The sequence below is a fragment of the Vipera berus genome (assembly GCF_964194415.1).
Source record: "Vipera berus genome assembly, chromosome: 1".
Classification (NCBI taxonomy): Eukaryota; Metazoa; Chordata; class Lepidosauria; order Squamata; family Viperidae; genus Vipera; species Vipera berus.
This window is the reverse complement of record NC_138202.1, coordinates 36,871,457-36,892,255: the sequence shown is the minus strand read 5'-3', so window position 1 is coordinate 36,892,255 and position 20,799 is coordinate 36,871,457. Positions and strand designations below refer to the sequence as shown.

General features: G+C 38.7%; 1 protein-coding gene across 1 annotated transcript in view; it reads right to left on the bottom strand.

Annotated features, from left to right (window-relative positions):
• BEGAIN (brain enriched guanylate kinase associated) overlaps nt 1-15,526 on the bottom strand; it is a gene marked incomplete at both ends in the record, with an annotated part of 178,964 nt that extends 163,438 nt beyond the window's left edge. The window contains 2 exons of the mRNA XM_081333979.1: nt 14,584-14,612; nt 15,443-15,526. Coding sequence (XP_081190105.1) covers nt 14,584-14,612; nt 15,443-15,526 — 113 coding nt within the window. The remainder of the gene's footprint in view (nt 1-14,583; nt 14,613-15,442) is intronic.
• Nucleotides 15,527-20,799: the final 5,273 nt, after the last annotated feature.

The following is a 20,799-nucleotide window of genomic DNA, read 5'->3' as shown; positions in this document are numbered from 1 at the left end:
TTGGGCTTGGTGTCTGCATATTATACTCTTGTGAAGATGCCAAATACAAGCATCCAAATACAAAAGGCATATGACATCAGCATTCTATCTCTTATAGCAGGAGTGTCAAACTGCCGGCCCACGGGCCGGATGCGTCATGACAAAACCGCACCCACCCCATTGCTGGCAATGGAAAAAAAGTCGTGATATGTTGTAACACGTCACATGATGTTGCGAGTTTGACACCCATGTCTTATAGATTTTCCACAATTTAAATTTTCTATAATGTCACAATACTGCTCTTCTGGGATATTGTGGGATATTAAAATGATTCCACTGCATCTTTTGCATTTTTCCTACAGCCCAAATTAATCTTATGTCAAAGAAATAATGAAATATTTGTGTAGGTTTAAAAATTAAAATTCTTTAGAAGTTTTTGTAGTTAGGACTTTAATGTTTATGTATAAATCATGTTTCTTATGTCAGTAGAAAATTGCATAGAACTAAGAAAATTGTTGTGATTCAGTATGCCCTTTCATACTTTAATTCAGTTTCAAATGGCCTGAGTAATGAGGGAGAAGGCAGATAATAAGGTGTAGACTTGCATTTTGCAAAGTATGGGAAAGGGTCACTTTATCTTAAAATAGAAAGGAACGTAGATCAGGATTAATAACGAAAGGAGGGCAGGAGAGTTAAGGCTGAGCTAGACTGACTATGTTATTGTCAATATAGAGTTGGATTTTTTCCTGCCTAAGTAAATGCTAAGTAACTTCATGACTGTTGATGCATCTTTCCTATCTCCTATATAATCCAAAACAATGCCTCTATAAATAGACATCAGCAAATGGAATATACAGAAATCAAATTGTCTATATTATTGCTAAAAGTAGTAGAAGAACCCAATTATACCACCAAGAACAGAGTCAGGTATTGCTTATGGGCAAGTTCTAGTTAAGCTAAAGAAGAAGAAAACCATTCAGTTTACAATATGATCATGAGCGTATACTAAACATTTTTGAGAAAAATATCAAGTGTTGCTTTGAAGAGTTGCTTTCTATCAACCAAGCGCTTACTACTCAGATTGGTGGTCTTTTGCTTATTTTATTACTTTGGTCAAAAAACGTTCAATAAAAGATAAAGACAGCCTTGAGTCAAGCCTGATTCTTGATAACTGCAGAGACATAACTAGGCATTTGTTTTTGGAAATGGTATAGAACTTATTTGGTATTCCTATCTGCCAGGATGGTTTTCAACTTCTCGGTCTATGTTGTACCCCTGGTATTTGCTATTGGTCTTTTATCCATCCAATTTCTCTTGGCACTTGAAAAAGTTGGCATTCCTGCATATTCTGTGTGAATCTAATGATATTATAAAATGCTGGTCTATATTTTATGACTGCAAATGTACTGTATTTATATTAATATGCAGAAGAAACTGTTGTGAAGTAAAGCCTCTTATACCAACTCATTATGCTAGTATAATTGGCTGAGATGTTTGATCACCTAACGAACAAAGCAGTATTCCAGTTTCTGTGAAGGAAGAGAAAGCTGTCATATGAAATAGAATTGGTGTAATGTAGCTCAGCAGACTGAGAAAAAAGGATCCAAAGGAAAGCGAAGGAAAGTGGGGAGGATGCTTGAGAAAAAGAACAGAGGAAACATGATCTAAGCAAACAATTTCTGAGAAAATTCACACAATTAAAGTAGAGGAATGCTAGATTTAAGTCTTGACACAACTTCTCCATTCTGTGTAGAAGTTGTAGGAGCCATGGTGGTGCAGTGGTTAGAATGTAGTATTGCAGGCTAATTCTGCTGACCGCCAGAAATTCAAAACTCATGATAACATCACATGACATCACCACACAACCATTCAAAAAGCAAATCCGAACCCACAACGATAACGACACACAACCACAAAACAGAAACCTAACTACAGCTGCAACATCAGCCACTTTAAACCCCTCCAAACCACACAATAAGCAAACTGACACCCACTATAAAAACATGGCACCACCACAAACACGGAGCCGAACAAAAGCAGCACAACTCACCAGTTCAGGTCTAAGGCTGGCAGCTGAGACCAGCCCATCCACTCAAAACACATCCCCACCCAATCAGAACACAGCCCCCATTCAAAACACACTCCCACCCAATCAGAACACAGCTAACCCACCACCCAATCAGAGCACACCTCCACCCACAGACCACACCCCCTCTGGCAGTTTAAAAAAGAAGAAAAAACAGCCACTACCACACACTTCTCTCAGAAGAACGAAGCTGAAGCCACCAGCCTGAGGATGACGGATGAGATTTCGTCGAAACGTTGCCCTGATACCTCCAATTCTACGTGGGGAAAAACCCGAATGACCAAAGATCTACATACATACATACATACATACATACATACATATATATATGTATATACACACACACATACACACATATAGACACACACACACACACATATATATATACAGTATATATATATACACACACACACACACACATACATATATATATACATACATATACAGTATATATATACATATATATATATATGTATGTTTAGGATTCATTATTTAATAATTGCATTTACATTGTAGACAATGAATCAGAGACTCTTCTTTGCTTACCAATACTTGAAATGCCACATTTTGCACCTTTCAATGGCATTTTGAGCATTTTCTCCATACCAAGCCTTGTTGAACGTAGCTAGTTGTGACTGTTGCTTGTACAAATGTTTGCACAGTGACATCCAGAATTACAAAAAGAGTTTTTTTCCTCTTTAGCTATTTGCAAACAGCTTCTACACTCTTAAAGATGACTTTAAAACAGTATTGCACTGAAAAAGGTGCCAACTTTAAAACTATACTTTATAACTGTGTCTTGAACTGATATTTGATCTACAGTTTAGACATTAGCAGTTGATAATTAGTTTCACGTGCCAATTTTTGAAGGTCAAAAGCACAAAAGCTGGGTAGCCTACCGGCATGTGGTACATTTTTTTCTTGGTTAAATAACACCTTAATCAAACTACAACCTTGGCTGGCCAATAGAATATGCTAGTTTTGCACTGTCACCATATAGTGCCATGTCAATGTCAAAATCTTAGTGGCTGACCATTTCTCTCTATCTTCAAGCACTGCTTTGCAGCAGAACCAGGTAATTTAATTGGCACTGGTTTTTAATATAATGCCTTGACTTGGAAAGAAAACTGTCAGTGCTTTTGAATTATCAATGGAGCTGCATTCTGCATCCCAAAATGGTTTATTATTGCAGATCTTAGTCTGAAATATTTAGATGTTCCATAGTTGCTGCTCCTTTTATATTCTAGCTGAATCTGCGCAGGTGGAACAGATGTGGTCTTCAGGTCATATAAAACATGGTCTGTGGAGATAACTGTGCACAAATAGTAAGCTAAGAAGTATAGCATTCACTACGTTTTTTCCCTCTATCTGCAGGCAAAATCTGTTTCTGACTTTCTTCAACTTTCTATTTTTCTCTTTCCTTCATCTCCTCCTAACATCTATAGACAAAAACCAACTGCGACAAGCTCTGGTATTAAAACAATATTCAGTACACATACTGCTAAAACTATAGTACTTGTTTTCTTTGGACTCAGCTACCTGATCTCAATCTCTTTGTGTTCTACGTGATTACTTTCATTTTTACGGTTGTGATAGCCACAGACTAGAATTGTAATTGCATGTATGAAAAGAAATATTGAAGCCTGATGGAGGTATCAAGTATCAATATGTTCAGTGTTCCTGGAAGATAATAGTTTGAAGAGCCAGCAGCTCCAGCTCTGGAAATTAGAAAGAAATATAAGATGTACTTCAATTCTGACTGAGTGAAGATGACTGCAAGGAATATAAATCCTTTCATTCGCCACCATTCCATCAGAACTGAAGAAGCTTCTTGGATAAGAAGCAAAATGTCTTCAAGGAAAAAACAAGGAAGTCCAGTTGCCTTTTGAAAAAGCACCTTTGGGATGACCTCTCACAGTATTGTGTAATATCTGTGTATATTTACTTATGTTGTATGACAGTAGTATTACTATTATCCTTATCTTCTTTACTACCCCGTTATTGGTATTATTATTATGACTAATATGATTATTAATACTCTGTTGCTTTATACGTACACTGAGAGCTTCTGCACTGAAGACAAATTCCTTGTGTGTCTAACCACACTTGGCCAAATAAAGCTATTCTACTCTGTTCTGTTCTGTTCTGTTCTATTCTATTTCTATTTCTATTCTCAATAAAGGATAGAATTCTGTTACTGCCGATCATAAACCATGTATATGGATGTTGTTCAGTCCCAGCAGATTTATTCCTTAAACATCCCTTTAAGAAAAACAGAAACCTTAAAGGAGAAGATTCTAAAGGCAATCCCTTGGCCTTGGCCTTAGAACTGATAAGGATTACAGTCAAAAATTACTGGGCCAATTCCTATTGGGCTGATGGACTTGTAATCAGTCAGCAGTGCTAATTTTCATGGAGCTAATCCACATGGAGATGTCCTGTCTGCTCTGTTTCTGAAGCTTGTCAGAATTCCAACAAAGCCTCTAACTGGAAGCCATGATAGATGGAGAATAGTCTTCACATGTTTCTTCCAGATCAGATATGGCACTTAAGAGTTTAGAAATATTTCCAAATGACAACTGTCTAAAAAAGGTTCCCAAGTACAACCTGATTCCCCAAATATAAATATATTTAAATTTAAATATATTTTACTGCAATGATGAATTCTACCTCATCTGGGAATTCTGACATGTTATTATCTTAGAAATTAATGAAGGAGACTATTTGTAGCTCAGGGTTGAAATGAGGGGTCCTTGCTGCTCTTTGAGCTTGCTTGTTTTCTTGCAGACATTTCATTACCCTAACTAGGTAACGTCATCAGTGCTAGTAAGGAGTGCAGTTTGCTGTCAGTTTATATTTTGGTGTCTTCCCTGTCTGGGTGGGTGGGAGCAGTCTTAGGGATTCTTTGGTTGGGAAGAGAAAAAAAACTCCAGCACCTCTCCATCAGTAATCACCACTCAGATCAGCATAGATTAAGTCCAAGGTCAACTTCAGACCAACAATCAAGAAAGCAATATCCCAGTCAAGAAACGGACAAAGGGCCATTAGTAAACAGCGCAACCAAAGAATCCCTAAGACTGCCCCCAACCAGACAGACAGGCAAGGTGCCAGAATATAAACTGACAGCAAACAGCACTCCTTACTAGCACTGATTATGTTACCTAGTTAGGGTAATGAAATGTCTGCAAGAAAACAAGCAAGCTCACAGAGCACCAAGGACCCCTTATCTTAGAAATTCAATATATAATTACAGGATTTAGTCTCTTACAATATATCTGTCACACGATTATTACGAAGTCAAAGGCAGGTTATAGCACAAAATCTGCACTAACTAAATTGTATAGCACCAAATAATACAGGGACTGAAGGTTTTGCAAGCAACAATATAATCCCTTATGCGTTTTATACTGTCCTTGGACAGGTTAGTTACTCTCTGACTTGCAACTAAAAACAAACCATTTATTGCTACTCATTTTCAATCATTTTGTATTGGCAAGAATAACAAGTGGGAAAAGCATGGAAAGCATGGGTTCTTACATTCTTTTAACCAGTTTATTATAGGAAGCATATAGTACATACATTCTCTGTGTAATGAAGCATTCTGCATGCATTTCTTCTTTCCCTTCACATTGCATCTGTGAAGCATAGGGTAGATTGTGCATTTTCCTCTGTAAGTTGTATGACCATGAGGGAAAAAACAAAGGGGCTCAGAAAGGAACACCCAGTAATATTCTGGCCTCTTTTATTGAGAGAATTTTTCAAATTTCCATTTTCTCTTTCTTTTTTTAAGTTATTGTTCTGATGGGCTGGCAGATCAAAAAATGTACATATAGACAAAAGCCTGAGGCCCCTTAACATAATTCCCTTCAAACATTTCTTCTGATGGGTGTTGTAAAGAATAGAAAACAGAAGGTTTTTTTCTATTCTATTCTATTCATTCTCACCAATATTCACTTCACAAACAGTGCGTTTGCAATCTGCAGAAAGTGCCAATGCAACAGTGCCAATGCAATCTGCAGAAAGTATTGATCCTTTTACTCTGTCTTGGGAATCACAGGATTAGTAGATGTTCAGTTTTGCGAAATGAAACCTGTCTTGAGCAGTAGATACATTTGATATGTATTACATGTGCTAGCAGTTTGTCCTAACTTACTACAATTTGAATGTTATTTATTTATTTGAAACATTGATCTGCCATTCATCAAATAGCTCCAAGAAAGTAACAGAAAATATTAACAATATGTCATTAATGTTTTTAAAGTAAAATAAAATATATCATAATATTAACCCAGTGAAAAAGCTAGAGAATTTCTGAAGTTAAACATTTTTGAAAATTTTACAAAAGTAAACTTTTATCTAGAGCTTGAAGGGATTGTAACCTAGGTGTAAGCTGCACTTCTTATGAAGGTAGTCAGTAACTTGGTCATTACCTTCAAAAAAGTCCTTTTTTGCTGTAACAAAGTATAAAAGGGAAGCTTAAAGAAGAGCTTTAACAAAGTAATACTGCCGATGCATGGATCATGGCCATCTGCAGTAGAGGGAAAGAAAAGCAAGCAAAAGAATGTCATCATCACATAACACCATAATTTATATATCTGTGTCAGATGTCACAATACAACTTTAGCGTCTCTATGATGACATCATTGCATATGTGCCATCATGTTTATCCCATTGTGATTTATTATGGGTGCTGTTGCTTCAGACTGAAAAACTAAAATATGTTGTGGAGCACACATGAACACTGACATGTAATATCTCCTTGCAACTGCTTAAAATAGGTGCATCTTTTCTCAGGATCACACATTATCTCTGCTGTTGAGTGTGTTCCTTGGAAAAGATACTTGGTTTAAAGGGTTGCAGACAGGAGCTGTGTACATACCTATAGATGGGAACCCAAAGGATCATTTTTGAATCATTGAAGCATTGTCTATCATGACTGTTCTTTAAAATTTAGTGCAAATGTCTTAACCAACCTAATGCTTTTCAGATAGAGTATGTTGGACTATAATTCTCATCTCTAAAGGTATATTTTTTATGGACATTCCCTGGCTTTCAACTCTTGCAATTTATTTTAATGGATTGTTTTTATCTGGCTTTCACTGTGAAATGTTTTTCAGATTTAGGATTTGAAAAACTGCAGAGAATGAGAATTGAGAAGTAGTTAGAAGTGGTATAAAATGCTTCAATATACTCTAATGGCTGGTGATTATTTATTCATTCAAAATATTTTTCAACTACTTTTCTAATTACAAAGTATCCAACATTAAAAAAACAAGATAATTAAAAATGGAATTAAATATACAACCAATATCTCTACCAACAACCAATCATAAGGATGAGCTTAATAAACTTCAGGTGATAAAGTAGTTCATAAAACCAAAAAAAGGTACCCTAAAGATCCATCCATCTCCAGATAACAGCCTGGTTTTCAAAACCAATAGAAACACAGAAGGCAGCATCTATTTTTACAGCCCAGGCATGCTGGCTGAGGAACTCTGGGAGCTGAAGTACATACATCATACAGTTGCCAAAGTTGAGAACATTGATCTAGAGGGTACACACTGAAGGAGTTAGTGATAGTTTATGTAACTGAGAATGATCACAGAGGCTTTTTCATAAAATGTTCTATCGTTGGAACATGGTTCTTCCCCATATGGTACATGTACAGGTAGTCTTCAACTTATGACCGTAATCGAGTCCATAATTACATTGTGACAGTCATTAAGCGGATCACCATGTGACTGTAACTGATTTTATAACCCATTTTGAAGTGGTTATTAAGCGAACATCACAGTTGTTATGCAAATGCCATGGTCATTTAGCAAACCTGTTTTCTGCAATTGGCAAACACACCAAATGTCAGGACACTGCAAACATCTTTATATGGACGCCAAACTGTCACATGCCCATAATATGATCATGTAATTATGGGACATGTTTGTGTGTGGCCATTGTATCTTTGAAATCAGGTTGTAAGTAGCTCTGGAGAGGTCAGTCATAACTTTGAATGGCCACTAAACAACTGGTCATTAAGCAAGAACTACCTGTACCTACTTTTTTATGGCAATACATTCTCTTTCTGTATACACTAAGAAAGAACATCTAATGCATTTCTAAAATGGACAACATTTGCATGCTAACAAAGAGAGTTTTCAGCTACATGCAAAATGGTAGAATTTGCCTTCAGCAGGTTAGCCAGATGATCCTATTACATAAATACTTCAAAAGCAAAAGGAAACAACAGCTAAGTTGCAGGTTTAGATTTGGTACAAAGATTTATCAGGTACAAAAGTCACTTCAATGAATTTAAAGCAAAGTTGGTTTACTTTTGTGACTTTCATCTCACAGTATGGCTTAACTATACTTGTTTTAAGAAAAAGCTTTAGGATAGATTGCAGATTTGGGGAGGAAGAAAAATGCAGCAAATTTAAAAGTTAAACTACACCTTTCACTTCTGCACTTTTCTAAAGTGCGGGTACAGGTACAAAATTAATTTAGTTAAATGAAATATAATAGACTTTTTTGGTTTTGTAGAATATATGAACTTTCTGATATACTGACCACATAGCAATGATCTTATAATGAAGTTATTCTGTGTCACTAATTCACATTTACCTATCAGACCCAACATAATTGGCATATATTTCATATTTATTTGTACATTATGGAGTATGCATTTCCAATCTTCTGAAAGGAAATGCATAAAACATTAGGCATGTATTGCCTATCAAATGGTAGTCAATCTCTGACGAGGTACTGTCATCCTTATTTTTACACAAACATTTCAATTTTATTTTAGATGACAGACAGTTGCTTTTAATTGTATGAAGACATGTTACCACCTGACTTAATTTTAAACAATCCTGTTTTCCATAAAAAGCACATAACAATGTCTATTTGATCTCACTTCAATGTTGTACAGCTCTGTATCTATTTCTGTGCAGACACAAAGCACTTGCTTATGCAATCAAAAAGAGATGATCTTATCTCAGATAGAGAAAAGAATTTTGATTCAAACATAACTTCTAACATCTTGTAACTTCAAGAATATTCTTTGACAATGACACAGGTCCTGAATGCTTGGGTTTGGGATATTTTTTCTGAATATTTCCAACATGCTGAGTTTTGTAGGTTCAAAGTTCTGACTCAATTCTTCAACTTTTGAGATTCTTCTCTACTAAAAGGACATTGCTTAGGATTCTGGGATGATAAAGTTAAGAAATGTCTTTCTTTCAGCTAAATAAGACATGTTTAATGGTTAATATCCACATTAACCAGGTTTGCCAATTGAAATGTTGCCACAAAAAAACCCAGTAACATGGTAGCTGTTACTCCTACTCACCCAAAAAGAAGCAAAACAAGGAATAGATCGTAGGGACAACTAACTATACAACGCAATCTTTGGTTTCCATTCTCTTTCTATTTCAAAAGCTACCCTTCCCTCTCTTTTTTCAAATGAAAAAAGTGCATTGCCTTCTTCTCATATTGGTTTGGTGGAAGAGGAGGAAATAACTACTGGGAAGAAGAGAAAGGTGAGCAGTGCAAGGAAACAGCAACAGCCCTCTTATCTTTTACATATATCACTAGGCATAAACTAGGGGACTGAAGACCCAATTTCTTTCTCTGAAAGTCTTAAAGCAACCTCTAATCCATTTGCATAAAAATGGTCACAGGTTTCAGAGGAAATAGTGGCCATCTCAGCTCTTGAGTTAGGAGAAAGTTATCTACTCCTACAGGCCACTATTTTATTAAAGTATTTTGGGATCTCCAGCAAGCAAAAATGTAGCTTAAAGTTAGAATGGTTAATACAGTATATTTGCCAAAGTACAGGTAGTTCTTGATTTGCAATCATTCATTTAGCAACCATTTGAAGTTACAATGACACTGAAAAAAGTGAGGTCTTCTAGTCACAAAGATTTTATGTGGCCTTTCCTGACATAGTCGTTAAGTGAATCACTGCAGTTCTTAAGTTAATAACAGGGTTGTTAAGTGAATCTGACTTCTCCATTCACATTGCTTGTCAGAAGTCACAAAAGGTGATCATATGACCCTGGGACACTGCAACTATCATAAATATCAGTCAGTTGCCAAGTGTCTGAATTTTGATCATGTAACCATGGGAATGCTGCAATGGTCATAAATGTGAAAAATGGTCCTGTCACTTTTCTCAGTGCCATTGTAACTTTGAATGATCACTAAATGAACTGTTGTAAGTCAAGGACTACCTGTATCCAGGACTGCACAAAATAAATACATAGGTGGAATAAAAAAGCTGAAATCTAAGCATCTTAATTCAGGCATTGTTTTGCCAATACTAACCTATTTTGGCCTAAAACTATGTTCTGGATGATTTCTCTCCCCCGCCAAAAAAGAAAAAAAGTTTGTTTTACATGGGTATATTACAGAATCAAAGGACTGCTTCTGGCCAAGAATGCTTGCTATACAGAATTATGCTAAGATCTCAGAAGTTGGGCACAAACATTGTTCCTGTTCCCATGAAATCTGAGAATCAAGGCCTTCCCTGACATTTTATGGAGATGTTCAGACCCTTTGGTAGAATGGAGCCTGATTATCTCAGCTTGCAATCCCACAAATATTTATCTATGTTACTCAGTTCAATCTGATTTACTTTTGAGTTGATATGCCTGAGAGAATGCCATTGCAAACAATGTTTACTTCTGAAGTGATTACTCCTTGGAAAAAATGTCATTTATACTGCCCTCACTTGTTTTCTTAATTGCCTTGACTTATTAAACACTAAACCGTGAAATCTTCATGTTCAATGGATGATTACTGATTTGGAAGGGATAAACATTTAACTAATTTACTAAAAAAAAAAGTAGTAACAGTTTGTGATGCTGAATAAGAACAAAAAAAGCAGTTCAGTGTAAGGGTTAAAGGCAGAGCTGTACAAATCTCCAAAAGAGGAGCTTCAGACTGCCCTAGGATTTATTTGAGACTGGTTTTCTTAACTATTAAAGAAAATGCATCATTTTTTAGGCTCATGCAACTGCTTCAGAAAAAGTTCCTGTTAGTCTCTGCTCGTCTGGGGAGAAAAAAAATCAAGTGTCCATGCATCCATGTCCAAGTGCAAACAATAAGGAACAGCTTCTGAAGCAGCCTCACCAGCCGTTAAAAGGTGAGATTGCTTTAATGATTCAAAAGGAAGTGCTTCCACCAAACCAAAGAGAAAAATCTTTACCAAAACCTTTTGGGGCTTTGCTGATAATTAATCTTATCAACCATCATAGTGGGGGGAGGGAAGCCACTGCTGTGTTTAGACATCTATTATTGAATGTTTAAATATATATTAGTGCAAGGCAAAGAAACTTATCATTCCTCTTATCATTTACAATTCTCATTCAATTTGGTGAAAAAGGAAGTTGCTTTAGACTTTTGAGAAGATAAATTTGAGAGAAGTTTTCATAAACGGTGTGTGGTATTCTTGCACCAATTTAATTACAAGGTATCCAAAGAAAGTGTGCAACTATCCTGTCTTCATTGTACAATTCTTTCTCCAGTGGCTTGAAACCTGCCTGGCTTCCCACTTTAGTTAAATCCCAGGGGGAGATACTGGCAAGATCTCCTTGCATTGAGCTTTTCAGGAGCATTGAGTTGCAGTCACTGCTAGGGAGAAGCCCTGATTTTGGGAAAGGGCTGGAAAATTCCTCTTTCCTCTGGAGAAATCATCTATCAGATTTCTAGGACCTTTTTGTTGGCAGAAAATTCTAAGATAGATAGATAGATAGATAGATAGATAGATAGATAGATAGATAGATAGATAGATAGATAGATAGATAGATAGATAGATTTATTTCTTGTTATCCTACAAGGTGGGGGATCAGTCTTGCAAGAGAGATCTCTGGGGAAAAACATGCATAGCTATAAACTTAATGCTTTTCAAACAAAGGGCGCAGGTAGATGGAAAATGAGAGAAAAACAAGAAGGTGAAGGATGCCTACATGATTCTTACTTGAACAGCTGTGACATTTCCTTTTAAATGCCCCATTCAGGATTCTTTCATCTTTATTTGATGTTCTCCAACAGACAGAAAAGCCACATGTGTGAACTTAAACAATAGCATTTCTCTTCATTTTTAGCATTAGCACACTTTTGCTGATAACCTAGCTGGAAATGAGAAAGTGCTAAGGCATTGTAAATGGAAGCTCATTGCTAAAACAAACAAATGGTAATCCAAACATCATCATAAGCCTAAGATATATCCATGCCCCCCTCTGTTTGGCGAGACAGCGCCAAAGGCAAAGTATTCTCAGCAGGGATTCGAAAAGTTAGCTGGAAAGCCAAGAGTGAGGTGAATGTCTTTGTATATCCAGAAGCAGACTGCCAGCTTGTGTTTGAGAGGAACAATTCCCAGTAGAACTTACATGCAACCAAGGTAACACCCCCAAAACAAGTGCAGGATTTTAAGGGCATGTAGTACCTTGATTTTCACATTTCATAACAACTATAGCAAAATTGCATCAACACAGGATATAAAAAAGGGATCTGTCTTTGTCATGTGCATCTATGTGAAGATCCCTCTTTGTGGAATAACAGAGCTGACCCTCTCAAAAAGTGTTCCTAAAGATTAATTAAGGACAGCAAACTCTAGGGAATGTTGTTTCATCTCTTCTTAAATCTGGCTTGCATCAAGCAAAGTTCTATCATAGTGTTAGCATGCTGTTAAAACCTATTTTCTTTTCAGCCCCTTCTATCATCCCAAAAGGCATATTTGTGTTCTCAATTACTGGGATATGAGAAAACATACAAGTACTGAAGATCTAGGCCTTCCTATGGTTTATACTGTTATAGACTGTTTTAACAAAATACCCACAAAAATCATGACTATGGAGACAAGAATCTATTTATTTCAAAAACATTTCTAGCTTAGTAATTATGACTTAAATCCTTTGTACTGACATCCTTGAAAAATATCATTTAGCTCATTCCTTTCAAATCCTTTCCTTTTTCATAATTCAGTGTTGGACCACATACAGTAATTTACTCAAAAATATTGACAAAGTTGTTATTGGTACAAGTAATTAACATTTAGGGATATCATGACAAATCATACTGCAATATATTTACTGATTCCCTTAAAGTCCTCTAATGAATATTCACCGAGACATTTTCCATCAACTTAAGAAATGCCAATCTTCAATTTCTATGGCTCAAAAGAATAGTGAATGAACTTCACATACAACTACTCTAAAATCCTTTAAATGTTCCACTATGGCATTTTCCTCCAATCACATAAAAATAAACTAGTCCATTTTTTTCAAGCTAAATTCTCAAAAACAGAATCATTCACATTCTTCCAGAACTCAGCTCTTAATTGACTTCGGCTGTCTTTTGTTTAGAAGGTTGGCCAGCTTAATGGAAACCCTTTCAATACTGAAAAATCCAAAACCATTGGATATGCTGCCTACAATGCTAAAAATTGGAAGAAATAAAGCTAATAAACCAGAATCCTAGAAAATAACCCTCAATGTTAATTATTTAAACAAAATAAATTATAAATTCCACTTTGTTGTTCACATCACGAAACTAGTTTACTCCAATATAAATCATGTAGTGTTCAGTGGGGCTTCCTCCCTAGTAAGCGTAGACAGGATTGCTTATATATATTTAAAACACCTTGCTAGAGCTGACAACAATTTAACAAGGTCTTATGGCCTTTATCTAAGGTGAATTAGTTACTGCAAGACATACAAGAAATTTCCAAAGCAGACTTAGCAGTCAAGACATGAACTGGAACACTTGTCTTCTTCCAATTGTCATCTCCTCCTTGACTTAAAGGAGGGAGTGACATCCAGAAGAAACTTCCACAGGCAGACAGCATTTTGAACACAGAGAAAACAGCATTTTTTTTTTTAAAAAAGAGAGATTGCCATCACTCCAAAAACATAAAACATAAAATCAGATATTAGTGCTGCAACATTTACACTGAAATGAACATTAGCAATTAGATGATTTGATGCAAAGATTTTTTTAAAAAAGATGAATGAATATTACTGGTAGCTTTACCCCCCCCACACACACACACCCTCCCCCCACCCCCACCCCACCCCTGCCCTGCAGCCCATCCCTTTCCTGGGCATTATTGATCTGGCTTTTCTCACTGAACAGGGAAAGCAGGCTCTTGTAGCCAAACTGAGAAGTGGTGGTGGTGGCGGCGGCTACTGCATTTGTTTAAGCAAGTGTTCCTCACATCTTGGAACAGAAACATTTCAGCCTGCAGAGAGGCAGAGATGCTCCTTTTGCAATTATGTTTGCAGAAATACATTCAACAGCAGCAGCAAAAAAAAATATATGAAGTGGCTCCTCACTCATTCCCTGCATCCCATTTGCTCCTCTGGTACATCAAAGCAGGAGATGCAGCGCATGGCAGAGAGCACCAATGCTTACTGACAAGAGAAAGGTTCTCTCATACACCCAAAGACTGACTTCAAAGAATGAAATGTGTATGTGTATGTGTGTGTGTGTGTATGTGTGGAGTGGGGAGATAGTTGGCTTACCTTATTTTCTCCATCTCTGCCGCAGAGGCCTATAAGAAATCAAACAAGGAGCAAGTGAATGGCAAGGGAGCGAAGAGTTCCCGGGGGCAGATTAATGCATAGTTCAGGCTATATACCCCAAGGACTGCTGCTGCCGGCCAGTGACTCCCAAGCCCACTGCGAACGAAGGCTACGTCTTGGAGTGAGCATTAACACGAACACAGAGACAGACACGCACACGCACGGGCTGAGAGACTGAAACTCCAGCAGAACGCAGCAGGCTGCAGAAAAGACGCCGGCCACCCAGGAGGCCTGGGCAGGCATGGAATGACTCAATGTGGAGCGCCGAGGAGAGGAAGGAAGAGAGGGAACCGGCTGCCAGTAACAGGTTACTGTGCCGCTCGGATGCCAGGAGAGAGAAACTTGAAATCGCAGAGGCAGACCCGAGCAGCAGCAGCGGGAGGAGGAGAAGGAGAAGGGGGGAGGAAAGGAAGGACGGAGGGAGGGACGCGGTAGAGCGAGTGAGGCTGCCGGCTGGAACCATCCAACGGTTTAGCTTCGTTGGAAACCGGAGATGTTTGGCATGGACTCTTTCGGGCGGGCGCGCGCGCGCGCGTCTCTTTTAATCGTCACGTTTCCAAAGATCTCGACAGATGGAGTGCGCATAAGCCTTGAAACTCGGGCGGAGAGTTTCAATGATCAGCGGTTCTTCCCCCCCCGCCTCCCGCCCCCGTAATTCAGTGCCTTTAAAATTAACAGCTCTCTGCATCTCTCTCTCTCTACCCCACCCCCATTCCTTCTCTACCGCTTTCCTTCCCGCTTTGCAACGCCGGCACCCCGCTGCACCAGCCGCCTCCCTGCCCAGGCTTGGATCACACACCTCGGGGAAAGTTTCAGGGCGCGCCGTTAGCCTGAGCCTCCCCCTCTCCTTCTTCCTCTTCTCCGGCTTGCAGCCCACCGACATGGCTAGGAGGAAGCCTCTCTTCACCCAGCGGTTCCGCCCGTTCCCCGCAGAGCCGGGGAGGAGAGAGAGAGCGAGGCACACGCAACCCTTTCGCTTCATGTTTCGCATCCCGCAGCCGTCCGGCTCTTTGCCTCCCGCAGCCTGCTCCTAACCTGCCACCTTCCAGGTGTGCTGGACCAGAACTCCCCACAGCCCTGACCGGCGCAGGCCACGCTCGGCCGGGGATGATGGGAGATGTAGTCCGGGACGCCGGGAAGGCGCCGGGTTGTGGCGGTGTACGGAATCGGGACAACGGGAAGCCTCCTAATTAACCCGTTGCTTCCCGATGAAGCCATAGAGCGGGACTCTGGTCTGCAGCGAGAGGAAATGCCACTATCCATCTGCATATTACATCCAGAACCTTTCGTCCCAGTTTTGTGAATTAAGAGAGTAACGTCACAAAGCAAGCTTATCAACACACATTTTTCCAAAAGTATCTTGGGCTCCCCTTAAGCTTCGTTCAAGAAAGTAAAAAGATCCCTTACTTTAGGTGCTCTGATTTTATGTACCGTAGTCTGTACAACAGAAAGTGCTTAGATGAGAGAGGTAAGACGAATTAAAGTAGGAAATGAACTTCCCTATGGCAGCATTTTGTTTTTTTCCAGTGAGAACAGATCCCCAAATCATTCCTGTTCTCCCATGATCCATTCACTTTACAATTTCTATATTATGTGAAATCATTTCCCCAAACCATTGTTGCCTTGGCAGTTCTAGTGAAACGCATGGAAAGTCTATTGATCTACCTCCCCTATTTTCTCATATTGTTTGGTGTGCAAGAATAAACAACCTATCGAAATGTCACACCAATAGGTGTGCCTCATTACTCTAAATCTCAAGAGTAACAGTTGGCATATGTGCTCTACAACTGGAATGCTATCTCTCCTCTACCCCCCATCCCCACCCCTATGGCTATGAATATGGCCTTGTGTTTCCCAAGCAACTAACATATGCTGGTGCAATTTCCTGAATCAGCCCACATCTCCTATGTTTTACACAAACATAGGAGATCAAATTCAGGTTCCCATCTGCATCAGTGCACATTCCTATGTCTGTGCATGCTTCGTACAGCTGCAGGGAAAGAACAAGAAAGAAGATAAGAGGTGTATAGGGAAATAGGAACATTATTTTACAGTTGTGGCCAACAGTTTTGGCAAGTATTTTATGGGTTATGTCAAGGGAATGAGAGGTTACTACTACAATGCACACTATGGTGGACCCACTGTTGATGAATGGGCCTTACTGGAAGTGGAGCAATCTTCAAAGGAAATCCAGCATAGTAATGTAACCTAGCTATATGTATAACTAATAGATTTGTGCAAGTTGGCAGAGGTTTGCCTCCTCATTGTGCAGTAAGGACATGATTTGCCCTATCAGATTCTTGTAGCTGAAAGAGACCTCTGCAAATGTGCTGACCCTGCACAAATTCCTCCCTACTGGAAGGGAGGTGTGAGAAGCAACACAAATTAATTCCTTCTGCAGTTTTACCATGCTTTTACGAAGCAGCTTCAAAGGGTTGGTTTGTGTAAAGCATTAGTGATGCAAAGTAATCCTTCCTAACTTTGTACTCTCCTAATAATTAGCATACTACCTGGCTGCCCTATCCAACAACTCTTGGGATTTGCTTCTAGACCACTGAACTAGTGAGCAGGCAGGAATGCAACTAGAGGTGGCCACAAATGGCTTTTTAAAACACTTCACCAAATGTGTGGATAGAAAAATGTCCAAATCTTACCAAGAGACGAAGAACATGCCTTAAATACCTTTAAGAAAATAACTTTTTAAGAAATGCACCCCTTCTTAATAGTGGCAGTAGCACTATTGTTGAAAAAAGTCCTTTGAGAGGAATGACATCTACCCTTCAGATGGAAGTGTAGTTAGACAGGGAGGCTGCTGAACACTGAAGAGATGACTATAGATATTTACACATACCCCTTGATCATGTATGAACATCTCATTGAAATTCCCTTTTTCCCTGGAAGAAATTTCTAAAGCAAATTCTCTTTCATCCTAATAAATAAGAGTTGAGGTGGTGGTAGGGGGAACCACAGGAATAATTGTCTGCCCAACACAAGGCAACCAGGGAACAACAGACTGAAGAATAGAATTGACACTAGAATGTAACCAGACTCTTTTCAAATTGATCATCTACAACATAATATAGCACAATACAATAAGGCTAGGACTCACCAACTTAGCACCACCAAGTGTTGGCTACAGCTCCCAATAACTATGCACTACCTTTTAGCAATCAGAGGGGTCACAAAGCAACAACTTAGGGCTGTGTGCTACCCATTCTTGGAATAACTAGTTTCTGCATAAGGTGAAACACAGTAATGGCTTTTTTTCAGGAAAAAAAACAATAAAAGGGAATATATGTAGGTTGAGCTGTGGAGTCCCTGGGGCTGTGTGAGCTTGATTGTTTGCTTGCAGACATTTCATTACCCGACTCAGTAACATCTGCTAAAAGAGAATGGGGTTTGCTATTCTCACTCTAACAGTAAACAATAGCCTAATTAAGGAACAACCAAGGAGGAAACAACACTGACAGGACAAGCTAATGTACATAAACAGAGACCAAACCCCACTTTGTTCTAGCACTGAAATTGTTACCTAGTTGGGTAACAAAATGTCTGCAAGCAAACAACCAAGCTCAAAGAACCCCAAGGACTTCAGGAAAGCCTAATTTCCAAATGGGGATAATATTACACGAACTAGTCAAATCCACAGTCGGTAAGTGTTATGCAGCATTTGACCATGTCCATTCACACTGTCATTTTTTAAAGTTATTGTGTGTGTGTGTGTGGGCATGTGGGGGTCAAAAAAGTGGTTTGAAATGAGCTTCCAAGAAGCACTTATGTTTCCATTGGTTTTAGCTTTTCCAAAGACATCTGCATCAGATTTTATTGTGTTCCAACACATTATTCCATAAGGAGCTTAGGTAATAGCATAGAAGGTTAGACATAAAGTTTCTTGTGAAGAAAAGTTACAGGTGCAAATCTTAACATGACAATGCTGGTTAGTATAGATCTACAGTATAGATCTTAAGTAATTCACCCAGTAGCTTTGAGTGGCCAAACCTACTGATGAAGGAGCACACCGAGCTTTGTTATTGTGTAATAGCTCATAAGGGTACATGTAATGGATCAACCATTGTTCTTGGGAGTCTGGATTGCCTAAATAATTCAGTTGCAAACTGGCTTACACATGTTTATTCATCATTCAATGCTAGTAGTAGAGACTGGAGTCTGCATGGGGTAAATGAGATTTTTATATCCATTCAAATGTTTTTTTCTCCAATGTCATCAGTTTACACAATAAGTAGTTGAGTACTCCACTGAAGTGAAAATTAAGGTTGGACACATCTAGAGGTACCTGGAAGCCAAGAGCCATTTCTAGATGAATTTTCCACAATGCTTCAAATATATGTTGTCCACAGAATCAGTTCCATATTTGCACTGACATCCCTTGGTTACTTAAACATTTAGACTTAACAGGAGGCTGAATGGATAGATGGATGGATGGCTTCATTAATGAGCATGTTACAGAAATATTATGATGATTCATTTACAGATGAAAGTCTATCATGAATGTGCAAATCAGCTTTGATTTTTCACAGAAATAGACAAGATCTAATATACAAGAATCTGATTTTTACTGATTTGGCTTTTCTAAATTCTTGGCCGTACAGTATTCCTAGGTAATTTTGTATTTAGATGCTGAGTAGATACTGATCTGCTTAGCTTCAGCAAAGCATACCTTCAGACTATCCTCTGGGAATTATTTGAGGGCACATGTTTTGCAGAACATAGCTATAGTATATATCATGTCTGCATAATTTGAAGAAATCCCTATTTTAATATTTCAGGTCCTGGAGCCATACAGCAATTCTGCACATGATGTGATTTACTGTACCAATTTTAGGCCACAAGGTCACCATAATCCTAGTTTTGCTGCTGGCCTGGGACAAAAAAAGCAGATAAGTACAAAATGCAATTAAGGCAATGTTTTAGGGCAACAGTCAAGGGTCTCATTTAAACAAATAAATCAGAGAGCCACCAAATGCAGCAAGGTTGGCCCATCTTATTTTGAAAGACCTAGAAGCACATATAAGATGTAATGGTCGAGCTAGTTTGGTCTAGTCTAGTGGTTAAGGCACCAGGCTAGAAAGCAAGAGAGCAAGTTCCGCCTTAGCCATCAAAGCCAGCTGGGTGACCTTGAGCCAGTCACTCCCTCTCAACCCAATTCACCTTGTTGTTGTAGGGAAAATACAGGTAGTCCTCAAATTACAACAGTGACCGTTCAAAGTTACAATGTCACTGAAAATAGTGACCTATGAGCATTTTTCACACTTACGGACTTCGCACATCCTCATGGTCACGTGACCAAAATTTGCATGCTTGGCAACTGGTTCATATTTATGATGGTTGCAGTGTCTCCAGATAATGTGAACACCTTTTGTGACCTTCTGACAAGCAAAGCCAATGGGGAAGCAACCTGCTTATTAATTTAACAACTGCAAGGATTCATTTAACAACTGTGGCAAGAAAAGTCATAAAATGGGGAGAACACACTTAACTGTCTCACTTAGCAACATAAATGCTGGGTTCAATTATGGTCGTAAGTCAAGGACTATCTAAAGGAGGAGGAAGTCTCAAAGGTGCTTTTTCAAAAATGCAACTGGACTGTTTTTTACTTGAAGAAGAAGACGACGTTTCACTTCCTATCCAAGAAACTTCACAACACAATGTACTTGTACACTCTAAACTTAAGAAGGTTCCACAACCATTTGCACTCTGATTCATGTCATCCTGAGAGCATAGATGAGCCCCAAGTGGGATAACAACTAGCTGACTGCAAAGAAATACAATCATTCCATCTCCCCTCCCATCATCCTGTCAGAACCTTCCATCCATTCCTCCCCTCCCCCCATCCAGTCTCAACTGTCATTACTTCCATTTCCCCACCATCACAAATGATGGATTGTCTTGGATGGTCTTCTTCTCCTTCCTGAAGGGAAAAAAAAACAGTCCAGTTGCCTTTTTGAAAAAGCACCTTTCAGACAACTATGACCTGGATGACTGAGAATCTCCACAGACATTTAGGAGAAGAAAGGTGTATTGGATATCTTTGCTGGTTACTTGTAAAAAATAATAATGGTGGGATGCAAACAAACAAAGAAAGATATGTGGGAATGTAATGGTGGGAAAGACCTTGGGAGATAGTGCAAAGAGATC